Source organism: Panicum virgatum, chromosome 7K, assembly GCF_016808335.1.
Source record: "Panicum virgatum strain AP13 chromosome 7K, P.virgatum_v5, whole genome shotgun sequence".
NCBI lineage: Eukaryota > Viridiplantae > Streptophyta > Magnoliopsida > Poales > Poaceae > Panicum > Panicum virgatum.
In genome coordinates, this window is record NC_053142.1 from 47,874,026 (window position 1) to 47,901,680 (window position 27,655).

The 27,655-nt window shown below is 46.4% G+C and overlaps 2 protein-coding genes across 2 annotated transcripts; both read right to left on the reverse strand.

Annotated features, from left to right (window-relative positions):
• Positions 1–179: 179 nt before the first annotated feature.
• Positions 180–5,550, reverse strand: LOC120641827 (polyamine oxidase 3-like). Its single transcript, XM_039918090.1, has 11 exons — positions 5,345–5,550; positions 4,649–4,967; positions 2,629–2,741; positions 2,415–2,503; positions 2,208–2,321; positions 2,029–2,116; positions 1,858–1,943; positions 1,660–1,762; positions 1,468–1,565; positions 946–1,375; positions 180–855 (listed from the first exon to the last, which is right to left on the reverse strand). The coding sequence occupies exons 2-11, from the start codon at positions 4,659–4,661 to the stop codon at positions 538–540; spliced, it is 1,452 nt and encodes a 483-aa protein (XP_039774024.1). The 5' UTR covers positions 4,662–4,967; positions 5,345–5,550; the 3' UTR covers positions 180–537.
• A 14,576-nt stretch (positions 5,551–20,126) lies between these two features.
• LOC120641828 (exonuclease DPD1, chloroplastic/mitochondrial-like) lies at positions 20,127–23,187 on the reverse strand. The gene is made up of 4 exons (XM_039918091.1): positions 22,928–23,187; positions 21,922–22,444; positions 20,854–21,059; positions 20,127–20,544 (listed from the first exon to the last, which is right to left on the reverse strand). The coding sequence occupies exons 2-4, from the start codon at positions 22,365–22,367 to the stop codon at positions 20,348–20,350; spliced, it is 849 nt and encodes a 282-aa protein (XP_039774025.1). The 5' UTR covers positions 22,368–22,444; positions 22,928–23,187; the 3' UTR covers positions 20,127–20,347.
• Between the last annotated feature and the right edge of the window lie 4,468 nt (positions 23,188–27,655).

Genomic DNA, 27,655 nt, shown 5'->3' on the forward strand with positions numbered 1-27,655 from the left:
TTAACCCAGCGTACATGATTTGCCGGGTTTTTTTTATAAGCACCCACGTACATACTTCAACTTTAGGAATTTGCTTAACCTGCCATCATAACCAAGTCCCAACTAGTTCCAGTTGGTACTGGAGAATGCTGAATGCATATATGGAAATTAAGCTTCAGCAATCCAATGTGCAACAAAAATGGCAAGTTCAAACATATCATCTGACCTCAGAGCCAGCAATGGGCGGCAGAGAGATATCAGCCAGTCAACCACTTCACTCCAAACATAGTATGTGTATTACAGTGTTCATCATACATAAGGCATCTTCTACAAAGATGGCCCGCTCGTGTTACTTGATCAAACACAGACCCCAATATACGTATGGGTTCCCAAACATATAAGATTAATATAGCACACCGCACAAGTGATGTCAACACATGCCTCATGCAGAGGAGAAGCAAGAGGAGATTCTTTCTCCTTATACTGCCTCCCTTGAGCAATCAGTGGGATGTCCGACATACTCGCAGGTGTTAACCCCATAAACAACTGCTGATCCGCTTAGAGCCGAGAGATGAGCAGTGGGACAGAGACAGGGCTGTCCTCGCCCATGGCAGGGTGGCACATCTCCAACATGTCCAGCTCCCTGAACCGCTCCAGAACCCGCATCTTTAACTCCTCAGATGCCATGAGACCAGTGGAGAAGGCGCCGTGCACTGTGCCAGTGTACTTCACACTTGTGGCCTCCCCTGCAAAGAACAGGTTGTCCACAGGGATGCGCAGCTTCTCGTACAGGTCACGGGGCTTATTCACTCCGTCAAACGTGTAGGAACCGAGTGTGTTCTCATCTGAGCCCCAGTGTGACACCAAGTAATTTATCTGCAACAAATTTTAAGAAACATGGCCGTTAGAAATGCTCTAGCAGGATTCTTTAATTGTTGCAATTGAGGATAATGTTCACAAACTAACCGGCTCAGCTGCATTGGGAAGGATCTTCTTTAACTGGGAGAAGGCAAATTGGGCAGCTGTCTCGTCAGACATCTTTTCGATGTCACGAGCAAGGCGACCAGCAGGCATGTAAACGAGAACAGGGTAGCCTGTTGCCTTGTGAAGGTTAAGGAAATAGCTACATCCGTACGTGCTGGAGGAAACGACCCCAAGGAACTCCACGCTAGGCCAGAAAACCTGGCTGAAGTGAAGAACAATTTTGTTCTCAATTCCAACCGAAAGTTCTCTAACTGCTTCTTCCTTCCACTCTGGCAATCTCGGCTCAAATTTAATAGTGTTTGCTTTCAGAACACCCAACGGAACAGCAACTACTGCAGCATCAGCAACAAATGTTTTACCACTGCTTACAGTAACCTCTACCCTGTTCTTGTGGCGAACAATTTCAACAACCCTAAAGAAAATAGAAGGATCAGTACTAAAGGAATGGCAGATGAAACTGCAACAATTGCTTAGCAAATGAATAAGAAAATGACATATGCATACTTGTGGTTGAGGCGTATATCTAAGCCTTTTGCCAGAGTATTTATAACCGGACGATATCCACGAACCATGAGGCCATGGCCACCTGGAAGCAGCACCTCCTGCACCCCATAAGCGTGTCATACATAAAAGCACAGCAATTTCATCATGTGCAAGTATACTGGCCACTACAGCTACTAAGTGGGGAGAACATACCTGGTCCCAACCCTTTAGTGATATTGAATCAGCGTCAGTAGCAAACCAACCTTCCATTCGGCACAAATACCATTGAAGAACTTCATGAGCAATCCCTTCTTGCCTGTTGTGAAGTGTAAACACATAAAGAACGCAGTTAAAAAGACAAGTATGTTTGTGCTAACCACTGGAGAAAGGCAGAAATTGGATAGTACAAACCTCAAGTGCGGATTTCTATCCATAACAATTGTGATGGCTTTTGCAATAGACATATCTCCATTGGTTTGTTCCCTCAATTTGCCAGTCTGCACATGGGTGGATAAATCAGATAAAAGAAACTACCTAAAATCAACAGGCACCAGCGCACCACTGATTGAAAGGAGGGAATACCTCTTCCAGTATGGCCTCAAACACCTTCCCTATCTTTTCTACTAACTCTTGTGGTACTTGATGCCCATTAGTGTCATAGAGTGCATAACTGAAAAGGGCAATAGAACAAGTTAGCTCCCATCATTCAGTTCCATCATCTCTCAAAGTATTTATAAAACAGCCCAGATGCAAAGCTTTACCTCTCCAAATCATGATCAAACAGAACAGAATCATCTCCACTCGTGCGATACAATGGAAGTCCAAGCCTTCCAATTATTGGTGCTAAGGGATTTTCTTCACAGACACCATGAAGCCTGATTTATAAAAAAGATGAAGAAAAAACTGTTCATAACATTCCTTCAAAATAAACTTCTGTTGGAAGTTAAAAGGAAAAGAATGGAACTCACCAAGATGCTCCCAAATCGACAGGAAACCCAAAAGAGTAGTCAGTGTGAACTCTGCCACCTATCCTATCACGGGATTCCAGAAGAATAACCTGGAATGCATCGTAACAATTGAAATGCATCATAAAAGGTTCATATCATTTTCATCAAAGAAATACAAAGGTCGCCATTGCACCACCAATGTGAGAACATGACCATAATTAACATTAAACAATACCTGGAATGACGCGTTCCTGAGCGCATCAGCAGCAGCAAGCCCTGCGAATCCACCACCAATAACAATAGCAGATGGTGTGTGAGACTTTCTCCTAACATTTTCACCATATGAACCTGATGCGAAGGCCAAAGAGAATGTTTTATCTCAGTAAGGGTAATACAAAATATGTTCATAAGTATAAGTTTACATATATTTATCACATATTGATAAGGAGAAATAAGTTTCAAATACATTTCTAGTAAAACTCATTATTCCCGAAGTACCACCATTTGGACACATAAACCACAAGGAATAAAGGTGGATGGCCTCTGCTCTTCTGACTATATCCATATGAGAAACTTAAGAATTCTCATCTCCATTTAGATGACATGCAAACAGGTTCAGGTTCAATTTTCTACAGAATTTGATGCAATTGGATGGTTGCTTGTCTGGTGGGGTTCTGCGTTAAGACAGATAGTTTGCTCCGTAGAGCAGAAAGGGGGAGTTTCTACCTCCAAATGATAAAAGACCAGTTCATACATAAGTAACATAAAAGAAGCCTACCAAGTGGTGAAATTGCCGATATCGCCTGTTCTTCTCACATCAACCCTCCTCTACCCCCCTCCACCATGGAGGTTAGTAGTGAGGCATGTTCCCCTGTCTCAGAACAATGATGGTGAGGTAAGACAGGACAATTTAAGATTTTCGTGTATCCCTCCAAATTTAGGTGAGGCCTGAGTAGTGTTCTCAGTCTGTATTAATTGTGGATGCTGGCGTACCACTCTTGACTCTTCCAACATTTTCATAGCATATAAATTAGAAACTATAGATTGTCCATTGAAGTATGCATAATCATCTACAACCACAAGCAGGTCATAAGGGGCACTACATGGACAGGACACAAGGTCATTAGTCATTGGTACACTCTTCTAACTTGCATTTGGATGAGATATGGGCAATTAATCTAAAGGGAAAGAAGCATGGTATGTCTTGTGGCTAATGTTTGCCTTGGCATTACAAAGTGCTTGGTAGGATTGTGGTAGAAAACTCTGGCAGAAACCCTTGTATCGGATATGCTTCAGGACACTTAAAAAACAGCCCCTTTAATGGCCACCAAGCATATATGTACCGAGAATGTATCAACTACATGCAAATTGTTGCACCTGAGGACAGTGAACAATAAAACAAACCACATCAGCTAGCCAACATCATCATAGACTAGTCTATCCATGTCTGTATGCATGACAATGATGTGGGTCGCACATGCATGGAATAAAGCATGGCACTTAACAGGAACATAGAATCACTTCACGGTATATGCTTTTCCTGTAATCAGATTTTGTGGCAAGTCAATATTAACTAAAATTCCTGTGTTGTAAGACCATTGGTAGGCTTGTCAGAGAAATTACTTTACTTCTCCAAGTCTCTTCAATCCTTATTATTTAAAAAAGAACACAGGAGTCTACAAATCCACATGGACATGGACTTGTTCTTGCCATGAGCTAATAGGTCAAATCCTAGAAGCTTCCAAGTGGTTGGTCCCCTCTTGCGTGAGATATTAGTATAATGAGTGTAAAGTATGGACAGCTATTAGTATTCTTTATTTTTTCCCTTCCTACCACCGACAAATGAATATGGGACTTCATGGTTCATGGCCCTTTCATCGGGTCCATGCAGCACCTCCCAACAACCATAGGAACCTCGAATCTTTTGGGTTATCAAAATAAGTTTTTTTTAACCAATATCAGAAGCTAAGTTCAGGTGGAGAAATTCTAATTTGCCACAAAATTACCATAAAGGGCATGTGATCCACCAAATGTATACCTAATCAACAGCCCAACAACCATCGTCTCATAAAATAAACAAGAACAGATCCACAAGCAATTAAAATTCTACATATTGATTCTTCACATGAGTAGCCTTAGTAATTCGCATTGATAGAGGATATATTTTCCTTTTGAGCTTAAAATTGGAAGAAAAATCGTCTGTCAACTATAAGCCCAAAATTCTAAGAGAGCTCCCGGAGAAGTAAGAAACTTACTGTTGTTCGCCATCTGTGCAGCTCTGTTCTTCTCCTTGACGAGTACTACTTGAATTAGAATTTGACGGATTTAACAACTGAGGGGAGAAATGCAGCAGGAAGATGAGGAGGCAGGCGACGTAGTGGTTCGAGTTCGAGTTGAGTCCCAGGTTCTCGAAACAGTTCATGCAGCCGTGCAGCCGGATCGCCGCAGCCCTCCTAGGAATTCACGGTTCCCGCTCGTCGATCTCACACAACTTTCCAGTATCCCCACGATCCCATGAACTTTTGAGCCGATTCGGTCGCTGGTAAGAGGAAAACTCCGGCGAGGCAGGCAACACTGCAGAATCAGAGGATTCTAAACAGTTAGTTCATCCCAAAAGTTATCTCAACGCTTCTATTATGCGGAAACGCTTCGCGAAGGGCAAAAGTCGCCACCAAATCGAAGGATTTGCGGCGATTTTGGAGAGGGGAAAGCGTGTTCCTCTGAAACAATCTGAGCGAGCAAATACGAAATTCGCCACGCTACCCGCGGGAACCGACACGGAATCCCACCCCCCTCAAGCCACCAAATCGCCAAGGGCGATCGAGCAATCAGGGAGCTAGAGCCCCAAAAAATAAACAAAATAAACCCGTCCTTTTTCTCCCCGAAAACCAGGCTAAAATCACGCGACGCAAGGCGCAGACTCCTAGGGGAAATCACGAGACACCACCCACCTTCAAACCTCGGTTCAGGACTCCGTCCACCAATCGGATCGAGGCACACTCGGCAGAGACTTGCCCGGGGCCGGAGAACTGGAGAGGATTTCGGGGGGATTCAGAGACGGAGACTGAGGATGAGTCCTGCCTGCTGCTGCTGCTTCCTGCCGTTTGGGGGAGCTTTTCGCGTTTAGATGGTCGGGCCGGTGCGGCGATTGGGCGGAATTTATAGCTTCGTTGGACGGCGAGGGAGAGGGTACCGTGCACCACCAGGTCACCTTACCCACCATTCGGGGTGGCCGGCCGCCGGGGCCCGCCCCGCCGCCCGGTTGTAACAGTAAAAATTCGCCGAAATGAGAATTTTGAATGCATGGAGTATTAAATGTAGTCTATTTGTAAAAAAATTTTAGAGATGGATGCAACTTTGTGAGTCGAATCTAATGAGCCTAATTAATATATGATTAGATACAGTAATACTACAGTGACCATGCTCTAATTATCGTCAAATCATGCGGTCAAAGACCTCATTAGGTACAATATTGCTACAATACCCATGGTTGTGGATCACCCTGCAAACGGTGTGGGTTCAAATGGGTTTAATGGGTTAGATTTTGACATGGAGTGTATTTGGATGGATTGAAATGGGTTATATTAGTTAATGGGGTGGGGTGGAGCATGTTCTATATAAATACGGGTTGGATTGGATTGGATTTTTTGTATAGAGTCGGACCCTGGAATTAAAATCTCGCGTTCACACTATTAAATTTTATTGAAATTGACCGAAATTTGTTGGAGATGACTCAGTATAACTGGCAGCTACTCTGTGCAAAGCAGTGTGGATAGACCTACACGTGGGCCCCATGTCAAGAGGCGGACCCTGAAATTAAAATCTCGCGTTTACACTATAAAATTTTATCGAAATTGACCGAAATTTGTTGGAGATGACTCAGTATGACTGGCTGCTACTCTGTGCATAGCAGTGTGGCTAGACCTACACATGAGCCACATATCAAGAGCCGGACCCTGAAATTAAAACCTCGCATTCACACTATAAAATTTTATCGAAATTGAACGAAATTTGTTGGAGATGACTCAGGGCCTGTTTGGCAGGGCTCCGGCTCCACTAAAAACGGCTCCGGCTCCGGCTTCTCTGGTGGAGCGGCTTCTCTAGCGGAGCTGGAGCCGTTTTGTAAAGCGTTTGGCAAAACGGCTTCATGCTGATTTTTATGAATGGATAGAACATGTGAAATGTCCAATATGCCCTTTGCTATTTGACATGTTTGTGTACTAAATTATATATGTTTGTATCGAGTTTAAACCTTGAAGTCATGTGAAAATAAATAAATAAATAGAAATATTAGTTAGGTAATAATAATTTGTCTTCTCATAATAATAATTTGTTCAATATGCCCTATATCTTTCTTTTACATTTTCTTTTTTTCCTTTTCCCTCTCTTTTTCTTTTTCCCTCCCTCTTTTCTTTTTTTTCCTCCTCTCCTCGTTATCCAATCGTCCATCTCTCTTGTCCGCTCCGCCTCCCGATCTCCGCTACGCCGCCGCCTCCCGATCTCCGTTGCGCCGCCGCCGGCATCCTCCTCCCCACGGCCGCCGGGCGGAGCAGGCGGTGGTCGGCGAGCGGGCGGGTGGAGCAAGCCGGCGGGCGGGACATGTCCCTGGGCGGAGCTCGGCCGGCCTCCAGCTCACCGCCGCACGCCCTTCTTCCTCCCTCACGGCGAGCTCACCGCCGCACGCCCTTCTTCCTCCTCCAGCGGCCTCCGCCCTGCCCCGCCCCGCCCCGCCCCGCCGCTGGCGCGCGCTCCGGCCGTCTCCGCCCCGTCCAAGCCGCGCGCACTGCTTCGCGCCGCCGGCCGCCGGCCGCTGTCGGGCCTTGGAGGGTTAGGGGAGGGGCAGTCGTGGAATGAAGGGCGATGTCAGCTCCCGGAGCCGCGCGGAGCCTCGTTGCACTGGCTTCACGTCGCCTGTGTAAGCCGTCGGTGGCTCCAGCAAGGGCTTCACATGTGAAGCCGGTTCCCATTCGTCTGTTTGGCATGGCTCCTAGTGGAGCTGCTGGCGGAGCCGCGGGAAGAGCCGTGCCAAACGGGGCCTCAATATGACTGTCAGCTACTCTGTGCAAAACAGTGTGGCTAGACCTACATGTGGGCACATGTCAAGAGCCGGACTCTGGAATTAAAACCTCGCGTTCACACTATAAAATTTAATTAAAATTGACCGAAATTTTTTGAGAGGACTCAGTATAATTGGCAGCTACTCTGTGCAAAACAGTGTGACAAGATCTATACTATAATTTTTTATGAGAAACAGGTTTTTATTGGGTTGTAATCATAGTTTGGTTAATAATTATTACATTATGAGCTCAAATATTTGGGTTGGATTGGTGTGTGGTGGTGGTGGTTTGGGATGGAGTGAGTTTATATAATTTCTCGTGGTGTGGATATAGTTTAGTTTCCAACCTATTTGCAGGGTGAGTTGTGGAGGTGTTTTTATAATTAGATTTAATTTAATACCTATAATTAGTAGTTAAAGCTGCAATCAAAATTTTTTCACCCCTAACCAAACACAGGCCAAACCGGGGGAATTACGAGCATCTGATCAGGTTCTGACGGCCTTGATGCGCGATGTGTCTAGACAGGCGTTGCAGCCACATGTGACGGGGTGAGGCGATATTTTATTTTATTTTATTTTATTCCTTGCCAACAACAACAACAATTTTAATTTGTTCATGCATTCTGGCACTAAGGGGTAAATATGTTTTCAAAATGCGCATACCGGTTTTCTAGAAGGATACATGGTTCCCGCGTATTTTTTTTATTTTACAAATGTTTTGTAGATAAACTTGTGGTAACTGTAAACAATATTCGGAGCTAAGAGCGTGTTAGTGGAGGTGAGCGCCCATGATGGTGACTGGGGCGAAGCTTATTAGGCAAAATAATGCATCCTGAATTAGGAGCTGAGCTGAGCTGCTAAAGAGCGATCACTGCAATGCGGAAGGTTTGTTTAGGGATAAGCTTGTGACATGACATTCCACTACACTATCACCATTCTATAAAAAATATTATTCCACGTCATCACGATGAGCAGCAGTAACACAAAGTCTTTTTCGGTTACTTATAGTGTTGGAGTAATGGGCTTGGCCCATTTATTCTAAAGCATTAAAAGAATTTAAAGCCCACTATTAATGCTAGGGAATCAATGTTTAATTCCGTACCGGGAATTGAGGAGGATCTCAACCGACTTAAAAGGTGGACTTCTTGTACACCACTTGTGAAGCCGGTAAGAGGAGGACGGTGAACCACACGCGCGCGCGCGCTCGCTCGCCTCGCCGGGCCGTGGCCGTGGCCGAGGCCGAGGCGCGGCGCGGCCGGCCGGCCGGCCGGCCGGCCGGTGCGGTGGGTGCGGTGCGATGGCTATTTTGCCGTTGACAGCAATTAATCGTGCGATTAAACGTGCAATTAAATCTGTAATTAATGGCCATAACCGCATCACCTAAATGACTCTGATGGTGTCCAGGTTCAACGAACCTGAGCACCTGAGTCACTATATAAGGAGTGCCATTCCCCTCATCCATCCTGCACCAGAGCACTGAGGCAACTCGGCTCCTCTCTTCTCCCTCTCCAGTTGCAACAACTGAGTTCCCCAACGCTAATTTCTGCGCGCACAGAATTAGCGTGAGCAGGCCTCCGAAACCTTGCTCGCCTTGAGATCCTGCACGGGATAGGCGGGCAATCAGGTTTTTGGGTAACGCTTTAGCGTGACTGCTCAAAAATACTAAGGCTTTGCCCGATTGTACGACTACTTCCTGGTGGACGAGCCGAACGACTACGTCGACTACATTCTGGTGGCCGAACGACTACGTCGACTACATCTTGGTGACCGTTCGTGGGACTGCACTGCGAACTTCTTCCTGCACCGATTTAGTTCGACTACTTCGACTGAGGCCAACCGAGTAGATGTCTACTCCAGTTGGTAACAGCGCAGCCAATGCCTCCGGCAACGGCCCCGCTTTAGGGTACTCCCTGAAACTTTGGTTATTTATATTGTTTATGCTTATATGTGTGATAAGTATAAACATGTTCACATGTTTTATTTTACTCCTTAAAGTCATAGAAATATTGCTAGTTTATACATTTAATTTTGGAATTAAAATATACCGAAAATTGCCTAGATTTCTAACAATCCAAAAACCTGATTATGTTAATAGGCTTTCGGTATCTAGCTTTGCTGCATCAATCAAACCATCACCTTTTGATGGTTCAAATTACAAACGTTGGCAAGAGCGGCTTATACTGTGGTTAACATTATCGAGAGTGATCCATGTGAAAGAGGGTAAGCCTGAACAATTCTCTCCAGAGGAAGGGAGTGCGTTCGATGAGGCTGATATCCTCTTTCGAGGCTTGATCATTAGTGTTCTCGGTGATAACCTGGTGGATTCTTATATCCGGCTGCCAACTGGCAAAGCTTTGTGGGATGCTCTTGAGGCTCAATATGGAGTATCTGACGCCGGGAGTGAGTTGTATATCATGGAGCAGTTCCTTGAGTACAGGATGGTCGAAGACCGTTCTGTAGTGGAACAGGCTCATGAAATACATACTCTGGCAAAAGATCTCAAAAATTGCAGCAAAGAGTCCCCATGTGTGTTACCCAATAAGTTTGTGGCTGGAGGTATAATCTCTAAGCTGCCACCTTCTTGGAGGGACTTTGCTACTTCTCTAAAACATAAGAGACAGGAGTTCACAATAGATGGACTCATAGGGACTCTTGATGTTGAGGAGAAGGCGAGAGCAAAGGACATACGTGGGAAAGGAGTTGTTGGTGCTTCAAGTGCCAATCTTGTTCAGAAGAACAACTCCAACAAGAACAAGAAAAAGCCACCGCAGAACCAACCAAAGACTAAGAAGACAACCACTTTTAAGAAGAAGAAGAAGACGGGAGCTTGCTATGTGTGCGCTAGTACGGATCACTTTGCTGCAAAGTGTCCGAACCGCAAAGGCAACAACTCCGCCAACATGGTTATTAGCGAGCCTGGAGGAACTTCGGGGTACGGTAATTTATTACCTACTGTTCTTTCAGTCTTTGGTTCACCCGAGTGGTGGGTTGATACTGGTGCTAATATTCATGTTTGTGCTGATGCTTCTTTGTTCTCTTCTTACCAGACCGGCGGGACTTCCTCCTTGCTGATGGGGAACGGATCACATGCGCGTGTTCTTGGTGTTGGTACGGTAAATCTGAAGTTTACTTCGGGGAAGACCGTGCAGCTGAAGAACGTGCAGCATGTCCCCACCATCAAGAAGAATTTAGTCAGCGGCTCTCTACTGTGTAGAGATGGTTTCAAATTAGTCTTTGAGTCCAATAAATGTATCTTGTCTAAGTTTGGTACTTTTGTTGGAAAAGGTTATGAAAGCGGAGGTTTGTTCCGTCTTTCTTTGTCAGATGTTTGTAATAAAATTGCATACAATGTTATTAACGTTGATGAAACAAATGTTTGGCATTCGAGGCTTTGTCACGTTAATTTTGGTTGTATGATGCGCTTAGCTAATTTGAGCTTAATTCCAAAGTTCACTTTTGTCAAAAATTCTAAGTGTCATGTATGTGTTGAATCAAAACAAACTCGTAAGCCTCATAAGATCGCGGAGGCAAGGAGCTTGGCACCCTTAGAATTAATTCATTCCGATTTGTGCGAAATGAATGGAGTGTTGACAAAAGGTGGTAAAAAATATTTCATGACTTTGATTGATGATAGTACTAGATTTTGTTACATCTATTTGTTGAAGTCAAAAGATGAAGCTTTACACTACTTTAAAATCTATAAAGCTGAAGTAGAAAACCAACTTGAGAGAAAGATCAAAAGAGTTAGGTCAGATCGTGGTGGCGAGTATTTCTCAAACTTATTTACTTTATTCTGCGAGGAACATGGTATTATTCATGAGAGGACGCCTCCCTATTCACCTCAGTCAAATGGGGTTGCCGAAAGAAAGAACCGCACTCTAACGGATTTGGTTAACGCCATGTTAGATACAGCGGGACTTTCCAAGGAATGGTGGGGTGAGGCTATATTGACTGCATGTCATGTCCTAAACCGTGTTCCTACAAAGAATAAAGAGATAACTCCTTTCGAGGAATGGGAGAAGAAAAGGCCAACACTGTCATACTTACGTACATGGGGTTGTTTGGCAAAAGTGAGTGTGCCAATAACCAAGAAACGTAAGCTTGGACCTAAAACTGTGGATTGTATCTTTCTAGGTTATGCTATTCACAGCGTTGGATATAGATTTTTAATAGTGAAATCTGGAGTACCTGACATGCATGTTGGTACTATAATGGAGTCCAGAGATGCTACATTTTTTGAAAACATTTTTCCCATGAGAGATGAAACAAGTTCATCTAGGCAAGAGTTCATCAAGGATGATGGCTCTGCTGAGCCGATAGAACACAATGAACATACACTTGTAGAAAATTCTGAGGAGGATAACAATGATGCTCCGAGAAAGAGCAAGAGACAAAGGACTGTAAAGTCTTTTGGTGATGATTTCATTGTATACCTCATAGATGATACACCCAGAACCATTGAAGAGGCATATTCATCTCCTGATGCTGACTATTGGAAGGAAGCAGTAAGGAGTGAGATGGATTCTATTATGTCTAATGGAACCTGGGAGGTCGTTGAACGTCCTTATGGATGTAAACCGGTTGGATGCAAGTGGGTGTTCAAGAAAAAGCTTAGGCCAGATGGTACTATTGAAAAGTACAAGGCTAGGCTTGTGGCCAAGGGTTATACACAAAAAGAAGGAGAAGATTTCTTTGACACTTATTCACCAGTTGCCCGATTGACCACAATTCGAGTGTTACTTTCCTTGGCAGCCTCTTATGGTCTTCTCGTTCATCAGATGGACGTTAAGACGGCTTTCCTCAATGGAGAGTTAGAAGAGGAGATCTATATGGATCAGCCGGATGGGTTTGTATCAAAGGGTCAAGAAGGAATGGTTTGTAAGTTGTTAAAATCTTTATATGGTCTCAAGCAAGCGCCTAAGCAGTGGCATGAAAAGTTTGATAGAACTTTGACCTCTGCCGGCTTTGTTGTGAACGAAGCTGACAGATGTGTGTACTATCGCTATGGTGGGGCTGAAGGAGTGATTTTGTGCTTGTATGTGGATGACATACTGATCTTTGGCACTAGCCTTAATGTGATTAAGGAAGTCAAAGAGTTTTTATCTCAAAATTTTGAGATGAAGGATCTGGGAGAAGCTGATGTTATCCTTAATATAAAGCTGGTAAAAGAGATCAATGGTGGGGTGATTCTTACACAGTCTCACTATGTGGAGAAGGTGTTAAGTCGCTTTGGTTATAGTGACTATAAACCTGTCTCAACACCATATGATGCCAGTTTAATTCTTAGAAAGAACAAAAGGATAATGCGAGATCAGTTGAGATATTCTCAGATCATTGGTTCATTAATGTATTTAGCGAGCGCTACAAGACCTGATATCTCGTTTGCTGTAAGCAAACTGAGCCGGTTTGTTTCAAACCCGGGAGATGATCATTGGAAGGGTCTTGAAAGAGTAATGCGCTATCTGAAGGGGACAATGAACTATGGAATTCACTACACCGGGTACCCAAGGGTACTAGAAGGGTATAGTGATTCAAATTGGATTTCTGATGCTGATGAGATAAATGCCACAAGTGGATATGTGTTTACACTTGGTGGTGGAGCTGTTTCCTGGAAGTCTTGCAAGCAGACCATCTTAACGAGGTCAACTATGGAAGCAGAACTCACAGCATTAGATACCGCCACTGTTGAGGCTGAGTGGCTTCGTGAGCTCCTTATGGACTTGCCGATAGTTGAAAAACCGTTACCGGCAATCCTAATGAACTGTGACAATCAAACGGTAATTGTCAAGGTGAATAGTTCAAAGGATAACATGAAGTCATCTAGACATGTGAAAAGGCGGTTGAAATCTGTCAGAAAATTGAGAAACTCCGGAGTTATAGCCCTGGACTATGTTCAGACGGCTAAAAATCTGGCAGATCAGTTTACAAAGGGTCTTTCACGAAATGTGATAGACAATGCATCTATGGAATTGGGCTTGAGACCCACGTGAGTCATTCTATAGTGGAAACCTGTCCTATGTGATCGGAGATCCCGTGAATTAGGATGGTGAAACAAACTAAAGTCTGACTGTGAGAAGAGAACCTTTGTGAAAAGGGCTCATTCCGTGTATAAGGTGCATTTCTCTTCTAATCTGTATGGCAGGTTGGTCTATACCTTAATGTGTGCCAGGTGGTTTCTTTTAAACAAATGAGTTGTTTTCTTGAAACAAAGATGTTGTCCTACAGAACATCTGAAAGGAACACAACTATATGAGTTTGACCACTGGTCATGGTCTATGAGAATTGGGTATTCTCTAGAAACTCATGAAGGGCCTGGAGTATGACTTATAAGCTCCAAACCGCGGGGATGCTTTTGCAGCCTAGTACCAGTGTAGGGCTCTGGTCAAACTTGTTTGCACAAAACTGGCAATTCAAGGCATAGTCCATTGCACAGTTGTGAATAAGTGTAGCCTTTGTCCTAGATGGAAGTTCAACTTAACAGTCTCTGTCGAATACTGGTATATCAATGAGAGAATGAGGGTATTTCTAGTGTGGCTTAAATTTCTTGGTGGGGATTGTTGGAGTAATGGGCTTGGCCCATTTATTCTAAAGCATTAAAAGAATTTAAAGCCCACTATTAATGCTAGGGAATCAATGTTTAATTCCGTACCGGGAATTGAGGAGGATCTCAACCGACTTAAAAGGTGGACTTCTTGTACACCACTTGTGAAGCCGGTAAGAGGAGGACGGTGAACCACACGCGCGCGCGCTTGCTCGCCTCGCCGAGCCGGGCCGGGCCGGGCCGGGCCGGGCCGGGCCGTGGCCGTGGCCGTGGCCGTGGCCGAGGCCGAGGCCGAGGCCGAGGCGAGGCGCGGCGCGGCGCGGCCGGCCGGACGGGCGGTGCGGTGCGGTGCGGTGCGGCGTGGCGCGGCGCGGCGCGGCGCGGCGCGGTGTGATGTGATGGCTATTTTGCCGTTGACAGCAATTAATCGTGCGATTAAACGTGCAATTAAATCTGTAATTAATGGCCATAACCGCATCACCTAAATGACTCTGATGGTGTCCAGGTTCAACGAACCTGAGCACCTGAGTCACTATATAAGGAGTGCCATTCCCCTCATCCATCCTGCACCAGAGCACTGAGGCAACTCGGCTCCTCTCTTCTCCCTCTCCAGTTGCAACAACTGAGTTCCCCAACGCTAATTTCTGCGCGCACAGAATTAGCGTGAGCAGGCCTCCGAAACCTTGCTCGCCTTGAGATCCTGCACGGGATAGGCGGGCAATCAGGTTTTTGGGTAACGCTTTAGCGTGACTGCTCAAAAATACTAAGGCTTTGCCCGATTGTACGACTACTTCCTGGTGGACGAGCCGAACGACTACGTCGACTACATTCTGGTGGCCGAACGACTACGTCGACTACATCTTGGTGACCGTTCGTGGGACTGCACTGCGAACTTCTTCCTGCACCGATTTAGTTCGACTACTTCGACTGAGGCCAACCGAGTAGATGTCTACTCCAGTTGGTAACAGCGCAGCCAATGCCTCCGGCAACGGCCCCGCTTTAGGGTACTCCCTGAAACTTTGGTTATTTATATTGTTTATGCTTATATGTGTGATAAGTATAAACATGTTCACATGTTTTATTTTACTCCTTAAAGTCATAGAAATATTGCTAGTTTATACATTTAATTTTGGAATTAAAATATACCGAAAATTGCCTAGATTTCTAACATATAGCGAACGTGACGGCATCCCTTGCACGTTTGTGTAAGCGCGTGGCCGCGCGAGCGCACCCGTCCACTCACCACGCCATGGCCGTGCTCCGTTGATCGTTGCTCGGCCGGCGGGGAGGGGGCGCGGGATTTAACGGCACAAAAGCGACGGCGAAAGAGGCGCGTGCGGTGGTGGCCGGTGACAAAAAAAAAACGACACCACTGTTCATCGCTCTCGGCGATCGAGCACGAGGGAGCTGTGCGGCGAAGGATCCCTTTCTTCCAAATCGCTTTCGGGCGACGGGCAATCCACGGGGTTGCATTGATGACGACAACATGTAGAAAAGCGACGGTGAAAGAGGCATGTGTGGAGAGCACGCAGTAGTATGATGGAATATCACGTATTTTTTAATTCCATATTCATCAGGTTGATTGTTTTAATTTTTAGTAATCACAGACGACGTGAATATTTGTATTATATTTTACAATTTTTTTTAAAATTCTGCTCGTTGTTGTTAGTAGCAATACATGAATGGCTATATACTCCTCTGTTTTAGGTGGTTTGTCCTAAATTAAATTTGACAAACTTTAACTAAATTTATAGAGAAAAATAATAATATTATAATACTAGATTTGTTTAACTGAATCTATCATGGAGTATAAGTTTACAGTGCATATGTTGGATAGTATGGTTGTTGCTATATTTTTCTATGTGTAAAACTTTAAAAAATAATTTAGAATAAACTTAATAGGACATGTAAATACAAACGCTTGTCCTTTCCATTATGAAGCGGATGAGCTTGTGCGGTCGCTATGTGACGTGTTCCCGTCATTTTTCAGGAGTCAATTCAGCCCCTCTCGACGTCTCCTTCCCAAGCGCAGGGACCAAGGGTCACACTGTGCAGTGCCTTGCATGCGTTGGCGCTTTTCCGAGCTGGTGAAACGTGCCAATCGGTGCAACAGCAGCGAGACGTACAGTGAGATGAAAGGGAACGCGCACTCGACGGCGGGCCGCCGTGCTGCCAGGTACTGACACGCCGGCCGGCCGGTAGGCATTCTGCGTGGCATGCCTTTGACGCTGGACCAACGAGAACGCAACAAACAATACGGATAGACGGATCGAAGCGTGTGCGCGATTTTTATTAGCGACGTGAGGAGGAGCTGATGATACGGAGAGGAGGGCTCTGATTTCTCATGTAGAGAGGCCAGGGCGTGGTGGCGTCACGTCGTCGTCCCTAGCTGTGGCCTGTCGCCACAAGGAGGGGAAAAAAATGGTGGTGATGCCAACTGCCAGGTCTAAAACAAAACAGGGAGACAATGCAAATTAAAGGAGGCGCCGGCATACGTGGCCACGACACGGATGAATTGATGCTCGGCGGCCAAAGTGCTTGTTGCCGCTGGCACCGGATTCTTCTTCCTGCTTTCGAGAATATGTTTTATGTATGACCTGTGAATGGGTTTATGCAAATATACTAGCACCTCGATCACTTTTACTGCGTCGGCCAGGGCGCGGTGCGTGTGTTGGCCGGCGATACTGGCCGGCTCGTACCGTCGGGCACCGGGGAGCGCTGGGGCTGTGGGCTGAGATCAGTTCACCGGACACGCGCGCAAGTCGTCCGCGCCCGCGTCGCCCGTGGCGGCAGCGCGACCGACGGATGGGAAGAAGCCGGAGTTACTGATGCCGTCACGCGTCACGTCCGGACCTGAGCTTCTTTTGCTCATGCGTCCTGCGCCACCACCAGATCGATCTCTAGTAATTCGTTCACGTGACGAGTACCTAGGGCAGCCGGTAGCGAGACTTCCTCGCGTGGAATGATTTCAGGGGCCCGGGCACGGTCATCATCCCGTGTCAAAATGATGTGGACACAACTCGCCATCGCCTGTGTTCAGCTGTTGAGGACCCGCCGGGCGGACGGTTCGGAGAGCGCATTGGTCGCCAGCGGAACAACCTTATCACAAGCAATCCTGACGAGCCATGGCAGCGTACAGGGAGTGTACGAAGCAGAGCCGTGCACGGTGCACCGTGACCAATGCCGCTCGGCAGCTACCGCCGGCTGCCCCGCCCGGCAGCGCCGAGTGCGTGGGCAGCGCGCCCGCCCACGCGGTGCCCGTTCTCGATCCGTGCCGGCGAGATCACCCGCTCGCCGCCCCGGCATTGCAACGCAACCGCGTCGCCTGGCAGAGGACCCCGGCCCGGACGCGTACCGGGCGATCAGTCGACCGCGTGCTGCGCGTGCCAATACTGCCACACCATCGCGCGCGCATGTACACTTTCTCTTTTCCCCCTTTTTTCCTTTTTTATGGTTCACGGTGGCAAAAATGCGACTGCACGCAGCACTCGTGGCGAATTTTAAATCAGGGATTTCTTCTTCTTTTTTTGAGCAGAGGGATTTCTTCAAACTGGGATCGCAACGAGATCATCGTGAGCGTAACGACTGACGAGTGCTGATGGACCGCGTTCGGCACGACGTTCGCGTCATGGCCGCGGAACACGACAATCGACAAGCACCTTGTTCGGCTGGGTCAATCAGCGGGTTGGAGTTAGCTGTTTCGTACTGTAGCAACAGTATTTTTGTGAGAGGAGCGCCCAGCAGCTGCTGCAGCTGGAGCTGGCTGATTGGCCCAACCGAACAGGGACAAGGTTTGGACGTTGGGCGTGTACGTACTCCATATACCAACACACGCACCGGCCCACTCGACACGTCCAGAGCTTTTGGAGGTGGAGCCCAGCTCATCCCCAAGGTGTGGGCGAGGATCGAGCCACGCATGCGTGCGGCGCCTGCCTGGCCGCTCTGCGCGTCAGCGGATCATCCCACCAACAACTACAGATTTCTTTTTTTTTCCCTTACAGTGCTACAGGTTTCTTGGGAGTGCAGGTTTGCAAACGTTGTTTGACAAACGAGTTCAAGACTCGAGAAAAACGCGGTTGTACACTTGTACTTGCAAGAAAACGAGCGCCGGCCTTGCGAGACACATGGCTCGAGCACAAAGCTTGCTTCCGGGCGGGGGAAAGAGAGAGGCCCTGGAAGCATCCGTGATCGATCCATGGCCTGACACTCTGATTAACACGCCAAAGAGGCAAAGATCATGAGCAAGAAGATTCAGTTTTCCATTGTAACTGAAGGGAAGCAATACTGTTTCCCGAGATCAGCAGTACCGGCAACCGAGAGGATAAGCAATCACGCTGAACAAGAAGCAGATACTGAACCCGTAGCATTCGAGTGCAAATGGATAACCCTTAATTGCACCTCCAACTCTTTTTAGTTCAAAATATTATACTAAAATTTTGAATTAAAGAGAATTTAAGGTGTCCCTAAGGATCGTCGATTATTGGCACCCCTACCGTAGCAGGTCACTTCAGTACTCACTTCTCACCACTCGTTCGGATAGAGTTGTGGCACTTTGGCAGACTGATTTGTAAATAAATTCACCCTTTGTGAGGGAAAAAAATGCGTCCGTAGAATATGGAAAAGGAAATATAAAGAACAGGATTTTTTTTTAAAAAAAAGCAGACACTTTGGAAAAGCCAACCGTTTGGACGCAATTTGCAAAAGTAATAAACTAATCTAATGGGCATTAGGGGCCGTCACATATAAGCGCTTTTAGGTAAAGTAAACACTCTTTAAGTCGCACTCAAGGCGCATGCATGCCTTCTAACCTAACAGATGATGCTATCGCTCATGTCCACGGAACCCACCCAAATCAGCTGCTAAAGGGACGGAGTGGTTGCTCCGTTGTCATCTGCCACCAGTGCAAAACGCATGTCTCCAACCGAGGGTTCAAAACAGAAACATTTTTTTTGAGAACTTGGATTTAAATAAACATAAAACTACATGATAGCTGACGTTAAAAATACTTCTAAACTTAGGTAGCAGATAAGATGATCCTAGGGATTCAAACACTAATTAAAACCTACATAAAGAATTACAAAGGCTCCAATCAAACAGGAGATAGCCAGATAACACGAGCACAGAAGACAACTATTTCACCAAACAGACAGGAATATTGATAGCTCAGCAATAGCAAACACCAAACGATGGATTAATGATTTATTCCTTCAATTTTCGACCCAGGCTGCTGTCAGAAACTGGTCCGCAGGAAAAGCAGTGTTAGACACATCACACATCCTAACATGCCTACTGGCAAATAAGAAAAGGCCCACAACAAAACAGGTAAAGGCGGAGGCAGCATATGCCTTGGCCAACCATCAGTGATCAGTCGATATGTTTCATCGAGTAGCGAGTAGTGTTTGACTAGTACGACAAGCAAGCAAATCATGGCAGCATGAGGTGATCAAGGGCTGAATAATGCAAATACAAACACGAGTTAGTGGAACTAAAGAAGTAGCATTGCACGGCGAACTAATCAGATGTATGAGGGGGAATAATGAAGCTCACCCACATTCAGAGTATCCAATTCAATACAAAACCATGAAGCATTTTGAGCCAGAAAGAAGAGCCCAGAACCAGTTGCTCAATCGCACCATAGTTTAAAAAATCACAATTCCAATCCCAAGCATTTTGTGTGCACTCCAGCCAGTAGCATATACTAAACTTTTCGATGGCCCAATCAAATGATAAATCCAACCACAAGTGTGGTATTCAATCGATTCCAACAAGTGAGTGGAATCAGTATGATATTATGATGCATGCTATGGGAGAAGATGACCATAGAGACTGAAATACTTCACCAAAGTGAAATTTTGTTGCTAAGTTTGAAAGATATAAACAGCATATACCATACTAGAAAAAGTACATATAAGTTTTCTTTACATCAGCTCATGAGTAAAGCTAATGCAAGTTAGATAACAAAAGAATTTTCCTCCTGCTCCTACACTTGAAATCCATACTTAAGTCACCATGGAAGCATCAATACCACCAAATGCCAATACAAATGGTTAGATTAATTGTGCTTTTATGCTTATTGCAGGGAATATATTGATGATTCCATTCAAAGCATAGGTATTTCAACACAAGAAACCTATGATCATTGAGAATTTGGTATCTTTTTGAGATCGAGGCTCGAACCCATTTTCCATTCAGCAAAGGGAAATACCAGATGTTTTATACAAGAAAGATATGATCATCAAGAATTTGATATGCTAAACCATAGGAAACAACACTCGGATATGTAATGGATATGGTTATCCTATAGGGGGAAAGTCAAATAGTTTATAACTAAGAACGATGAGATCGAAGATTCACATTCTAAGAAACCTTCCTGAAATCGTAAAATTTGCTGGCCTCGCTCATGAGACTGTCGCATGTTAATTTTAAACCCAAAGTGATTTTTGGGAGAATGCCGCATAATGCTTGCACATCTGGCATTGCTCTATGAGAGGGACCTTCGGAACTGACACCATAGTGTTCTCCCAGTGCTTTCAAATTTAATAGACCTATATTTCCTGCAAGAGAAAAGAAAAATCTGCTTAAATGCTTTATATACCATAAAAGGCAAACAAAACAAAAATATGTGATCAACATTCCACATGCACCGTTCAAATAATAGCACCAAATGCGATCAACTGAGTTGTACTGAATTCATACACAACATCACAACAGAAATACTTTCAATCTAATACTATGTGCAAATAGAAAGAGGTTATCTTTGAAAGACCCAAACTGTGCCCAAAATAGAACTGCTGGAATTGCTTAACAGGTGCTAGCAAATATTACATGGTCAAAGAAGCATGTTAAAGTGACCCACAACGTACCATCTGATTTTTTCAATTTCCTTGCTAAACAAAGACTGTCAACAAACAGCCAATCTGCAGGAACTTGGGCTGAACAACGTTCAAACTCTTGCATAACAAAAGGGACATCGAATTTTTTTGCATTGTGAGCAACCCATAGAACTGGCTTGCCAGGAGCTTGGCGACTTTGAACATATGCTAGTAGTATTGGAAGTACATCGCTGAACCTAAGGTAATCAAATCAAAAGAACATATATGGGTAAGCAAAATATTGAGTAAACTGTTAACGAACAGAAAACACATTTAATAAAACTTTCCTTACAAAGGCTTTAAACCTTCTTTTGAACAGAGAAACAGCAAATAACCTCTTATAATAAAAACCTTTACTAGCTTGGATCTTTGCCAAAAGGAAAAAAAATTGAATGATCAAACTTACTTTTTCACAGAACTAGCTACATATTATGGTCTGTGTTGACAGAATCATGTTTAGGAATGAAGAAATTGGGACTTGGGATTTCAGTGCACAAGACATGCTTCTGATGAGCTAGCTACACTTCACCAAACAAAAATATATCTAGGAAACTTACAGAAGATGAATGCTTTACACAAATCTACCAAATCTTTGCAACAAATCTAGATCATGACACCATCATGAACACAATAGAGCTACCAAGAACACAAGCCACATAATAGTTAAACTTGCCTCCATGTGGTGACAACAATTTGCATGTTGTAAATAACAAGATACATTTTCTTTAACAGGATGCAGTCAAGATACTGGGCAGTTATGCTATCCAGTAGAGGATTGACTTTACCTAATAAATAATAATGATGCTGAAAGAATAGTACAGCCTATAAACTAAACCACACCAAAACAACATACAAACATCCTTTTGAGATTTCACGATGACCTGAACGAGCTGTGTAGTTCAGAGAATAACACCGGAATTGATGTTCACTAGTTATTTTACATTTATCTTCAGATATCAGCGTCTGTGCACACAGCGTTCTAAACTAATGTGAATTCATGTGACCATGGGGGAGCAGGGGGGATCAAGAATAGCATAGATGTAGGGAAGAGCAACACACCTTGGGACATCAGGCCTGCAGACCAATTCAGTGGTAATCTTGTTGGCTTCTGCAGCATAGCTGGGAACATTCCGTCCAGGATTAATGAGAGTCTCAAATGTGCAATTCTTTCCTCCAGAAAGGTCGCGGAGTGCGAACTCAATGATTCTATGATCCGCATGGAGAAAACCAGTAGTCTCGATATCGAAGACGAGAATAGTTGCAGGTTGGTCATGTTCAGAAGTTTGTTGAAGCCACAGTGGCGAAATTGCAGGAATACATGAATCTGAGTCAGTTTTGTGCCAACTAGCTGTCTCTGTAAGCTTTGTTGTGAAATGTCGCTTCTCATAGCTTCCAGGCTGAAGCAGTTTCTCATATGAAAATCCAGCATGTTGCTTGAGAAACCTAACTGGACAGCTGCTCCATATGTTGTTCCTCAGCAGATTGAAGCGAAGAACCAGAGACATTTTGTGAGATGTGTACTTCGAATCAACACACAAAATGGTTATCCTTTTTGCTTAGGTGAACCACATCACACCTGTACCTGTATATGCAAGGATATCAATTCATAGTTCCTAGTAAAATCATCATAGATATTAGAGTACGGAAAATGGTAACAGACTTGGATTAAAACTCAACATCTTTCAGATACCCTTCAGAACCCATAATCCCCTCCTACGACCCTTCTCCTCGAAATACCACACCTTGGCCAAATTTATGCGGATCAACCCGCGAGCACCCCTTACAAAATCCTCGAAATTCCCTTTACAGAATCCTCCAAATTCCTCAGGTGAAAAATGTCACAGTCACACCTATTTCCCCCAAATCACTCGTCTCTAGCTTCACTGACTCTTGTATGCAAACGCCCAACCGAGTCCCCAATCCAATTCACTACGCGCGAACGCTGGAGCGCGCTCGAGGAGCATACGCATAGCACGAGAGGAAAGGGGATGCTAGTGGTGCGCGTACGAATACGCGCACTAGTGCATCCACAGCCCAGCAGAGGAGAGGAGGCGGAGGCGCTTACCATCGCGGAGGCCGCGCCCCTTTCCACCGTAGTCGTCGCCGGCGGCGGCGGGGGAGGCGTCTGGTTGGGCGAGGGTTTACGGGGGAGGGGGTGGGGGAGTGGCGGCAACCGTACGCCGAGTGGCCGGGTTGGGAGACTGGGAGTGGGGATGTGCTACTGTAAAGTGGGGCCCACAGTTGCAATACGTGGTGCCTGTTCGATGACCCGCCGTCGTCGCGCAGGTGGGAGGCCTGAGACAAAATGCAACCGCTCCGGTTCTTCAAAAAAAAAAAAAAAACAACAACCGCTCCTACTGAAGGCCAGATTTTCAAACCTGCTACCTGCAGATTAGATTTTGTAATCCACCTCAACTGCTTTAACAGTTCAGTTTTGTCGATGTTTTTACGGTTACTTAACATCTCCACACGACATGTGGCCTGTTCCGTAAAATTCCCAGGTTTGCCGTGCCTGAATTCCCGTCAGCTTCTCATTACAGAAGAGAGTAGTTTCAGGTTTTCAGTATGACAGGCGACCACAGTCCACAGAGAAGCCCTGCGTATTCTCCCAAAGTGAAAAAAAAACTACGTACTTGTACAAATGGCAATGCATTTCTGGTATTGTCCCGCCGTGACCTCGTCAGTTCTGACTCCTGAGCAAGCTGCACATTTTTTTCTCGCACTCGTCTCGATTTCGTACGTGACGCGACCTCCACGATGCACGTGGCTGTGTATGCGCAAGGCTACTTGCTCACGTCCACTGCGGTGTCGTCGCACCTGCCGTCGGGGCGTGGGCTGATCCGTTCTCCCCAACAACGCACGCGCTCAGACTAGTTCCTCACTGGTTACTGCAAGCACTTGCTTAGCACGGGCCTCGTTTGAAAGAAAAAGAAATGATAGCGGTTAAAGTAACTAATGGCATCATCTAATCTGACACCTGACAGTCTCCATTTTTTTTTTTGAAAAAGGGACAGTCTCCAATTTGAGATGTGAACGGAATACTTGGTAGAATCTTTGCAGGACATCAGGATTCAGGCATCGTTGTACCGTAGCTATGTCCTGCTTGAGCTGTCGAGATAAGTGACAGTCCACAAAGTTCAATGGAGAATCTTATCTCTGCATTATAGCTTTAATTCTTGTAGCTGTAGATAAAACGGTACTGTTTTTATCGATGTCTCTGTTGTTTCCAAAATCTCTTGGAAGTCTCCGAACACAGCAACGGGGTTTGCCACGCTTAATGGACATGAAGAGTGGACGAAACAGCAATGCCGATCCAGACAGGCTGCTGCCACGCGGCCACAGTGACCAAATTCCTAATGTGAACTCAGATGCAGCGAAGCCATGAAGCACGTCTGCACGGCGTGCTGTGTTTATGGTGTAACCCACCGAAACCTGGATCCATGAAGGTGAATATAGATGGATCGCACGCTACCCAAACTGGAGAGACTAGAGCTGGTGCCATTATTGTAACACCTGCCTCGCGGACAGTCCGCTCTGGGGCGGCGGACGGTCCGCCCAGGCGACGTCCAGATATTTATCTGGATGGATGTGGGACCCGCCTGTCATTCCTCCTCCTTCTCCTCACTTCGACCAGTGACGAGCGGAGCTCGTCCGCTCGCCCCGTCGTCGCCCTCATTCCGTCGATCTCCCTCCTCCGGCCACCACACCTCGATTCCTTGTGCGAGCATCGTCCCCAGCATCTCCTCCACCTTCCCCAACCCCCAGCCCGGCTTCTCCCGGCCGGAATCGCCCCAACCGCCGCCGGTCACCATTGGAGCCCGCTTGAAGCTTGCTCCACCGTCGATCCGCTTCTCCGGTCATCTTCCGCCCGAACCGACAGCGGGAATGGATTCGTGGTGAGCTCCTTGTGCTCCCCGGCCTTTTTCCCCTTCCGTTGTGCGCCGCCGGCGCCGGTGAACGGCCGCCGCCGCGCTTGCTGCCGCCTGTTGTGCGGTGTCCAGGGATATGAGTCGCGGATGGTCTGCCTAGGTGGGCGCGGACAGTCCGCCGGTCAGGTTAGCAGTTGTCCAGAGACGATGATGTCTCTGGTGGTTTCGCAAATTGTACAGCGGACGGTCCGCTATTGGAGAGCGGACAGTCCGCCGTAGGGATCGAAGTTTGTCCAGAGACGAAATTGTCTGGTGGGGTTCGCAGGGGTGAACTGCGGACGGTCCATCAAGGAGGGCCGGACAGTCCGCCGTAGAGTCTAGGATTTTGTCCAGAGACATTGTCGTCTCTGGTGAATTGGCAGAATGAACTGCGGACGGTCTGCCAAGGGGGGCCGGACGGTCCGCAGTAGAGTTTAAGATCTTCCCAGAGGCGTCGTTGTCTCTGGAGGTTTGGCGTGGGTGTATTGTGGACAGTCTGCTAAGGGTGAGCGGATAGTCCGCCAGCTAGTATAGAAATTGTCCAGTGAGGTAGTTGGGTCTGGTGGGTGTGCAGAGTTGAACCGCGGACGGTCCGCCACTTCGGTGCGGACAGTCCGCAAGGCATTTCAGTTTGATGTGTAGTAGTTGCATCATTGAGCTGCACTTAATTATTTCATATGCATTCGTATAGCATCCGCCGTTGAGGACGCCGTGTTTGAGGTGATTGCGGCACCGCAGGAGCAGCCGGATCAAGCACAGGAGGAGAGGCGTGAGAACCTAGCCCAAGGCCCGTCTGATCCTAGTTCTGAGCAACAGCCACAAGGCAAGCCCCGGTGCATATCCTATTATGTTAAATTATGACACCTATATACGTAACTATTACTTGTGCATTAGGTTTAGGAATTGTTTGGAACCCTAGTTGCATGATCCCTAGGATTCCCGTAGTTATACTAGTATGTATAGGACAATAGAAGTGCTATGCTTAATGGGTTTCCGGTAGAAGACGAGTGATCTCTTGCACTCGCGAGATATAGGATGTTTAGAAGACGAGTAATTTCTAGATTACTCGCGAGAGATGAGATATAATTATATTCCAGTACATGAGATGTTGAATTCGATATGGAATAAATGGAGAATTGAGACCGGACGGGGGGAGGGGGGAGATGAGGATGTTTAGGTATGGCAGCAGGACAGGGTTCCTGGTTGTCTTAGCCCCGTCTGTGTCGATTAAGGACCGGTCGTTATAGCAGTGCTGATCGAGGATTGAATTGTACTAACCGCATGCCGGGAGTAGGTGGTAGTCGAAACCGGTAAGCTTAGTACTGCCTTGCTTCGAAAGTGCAGGACTCCATCTCACCTTTTGTGGTAGTCGAGTAGTCGCAGAGAATTGGGGATGCATGTATTACTTTTGGTGGTCTCATGTTGAGCTCAGCTGACCATATGATGGTGGGGCGGTCCTGTAGTTCGAGGCGGGGAGGGGAAGGGTTGGTGCGTGTGGTCCGACGGGGCTTATACGTGTCGTGTTGGTTAGGTCCACCTTGCAAGGTTAAATCGGATTGATTCGCCGTGTCTCGCGGATATGAGGGCCTTGATTTCTTTGTCGCCTCGTAGTAATGAATTAGAAATATTGGTGCTAAATGATGGTACTATTTTGAATCATATTTGTAATGCTTCAACTTGATTGCTTTAGAGATGCCAACATTAGATGAGAGTCTTTCTATATAGAACATGTGGCTAAAACATTAAAAGTAAGGATCCAACTATAGATGCTTTTCTGCAAAATAACTCACTTGCCAGAAAGCCGTGTGTGACACCCCGGCCCAGGGCTTAATAGGATTAATAGGATACTCATACCAACAAGTTGCAACTTCTTTTCCGGAAGCCGGTCTCCAAAGAACTCCGAGGTTAAGCGTGCTTGGCCCGGAGCAATTTGGGGATGGGTGACCGACCGGGAAGTTCTCTTCCCGGGTGCGCACGAGTGAGGACAAAGTGCGCAGAAAAGACTGGTGTTGGTCTGTGAGGACAGCCTATGTCCTAGAAAGCAGTCAGATGTAAGCGGGCCCGGCCTCGGGGAGGCGGGACGTTACAGAATGGTATGACTCTCGCGGTTTCACGGGCACGTACGGGCATAAGTGCGGAGTCATGAGCACGGGCGCGTGGGGTGCAGATGCCACCGGCATGGGCACGGGCGCGTGGCGGGTCAGTGCGCGGGCATCTGGGATGCGCCGTTGGCACTGGACGCACGGACGTGGCACAGGGACCGTTGGCACTGGACGCACGGACGTGGCACATGGGCTGCTGGCACTGGACGTACGGGACGTGGCCAAGAGAGGACGTTCCTAGCTTGGGATTGACCGACGAGGACGTCGGTCTCTTAAGGGGGTGAGCATGTGACACCCCGGCCCAGGGCTTAATAGGATTAATAGGATACTCATACCAACAAGTTGCAACTTCTTTTTCGGAAGCCGGTCTCCAAAGAACTCTGAGGTTAAGCGTGCTTGGCCCGAAGCAATTTGGGGATGGGTGACCGACCGGGAAGTTCTTCCCGGGTGCGCACGAGTGAGGACAAAGTGCGCAGAAAAGACTGGTGTTGGTCTGTGAGAACAATCTATGTCCTAGAAAGCAGCCAGATGTAAGCGGGCCCGGCCTCGGGGAGGCGGGACGTTACACCGTGCATGTCTAGATAGGGGCTATGTATACCCATGGTCGGGTAAGTCTTGCTGAGTATTAGTATACTCAGGGTTTGTTGCCACAATTATTTCAGGACACCCGGATGTCGACTTCTGTCCCTGATGCGTTAAGTTCATCCGTCGTGATACAGAGGGATTGGAGGTTGTGGAGCCCGACGCTTAGTTAGGGATCTCCTCGGGTACTCTTTGGTAGTT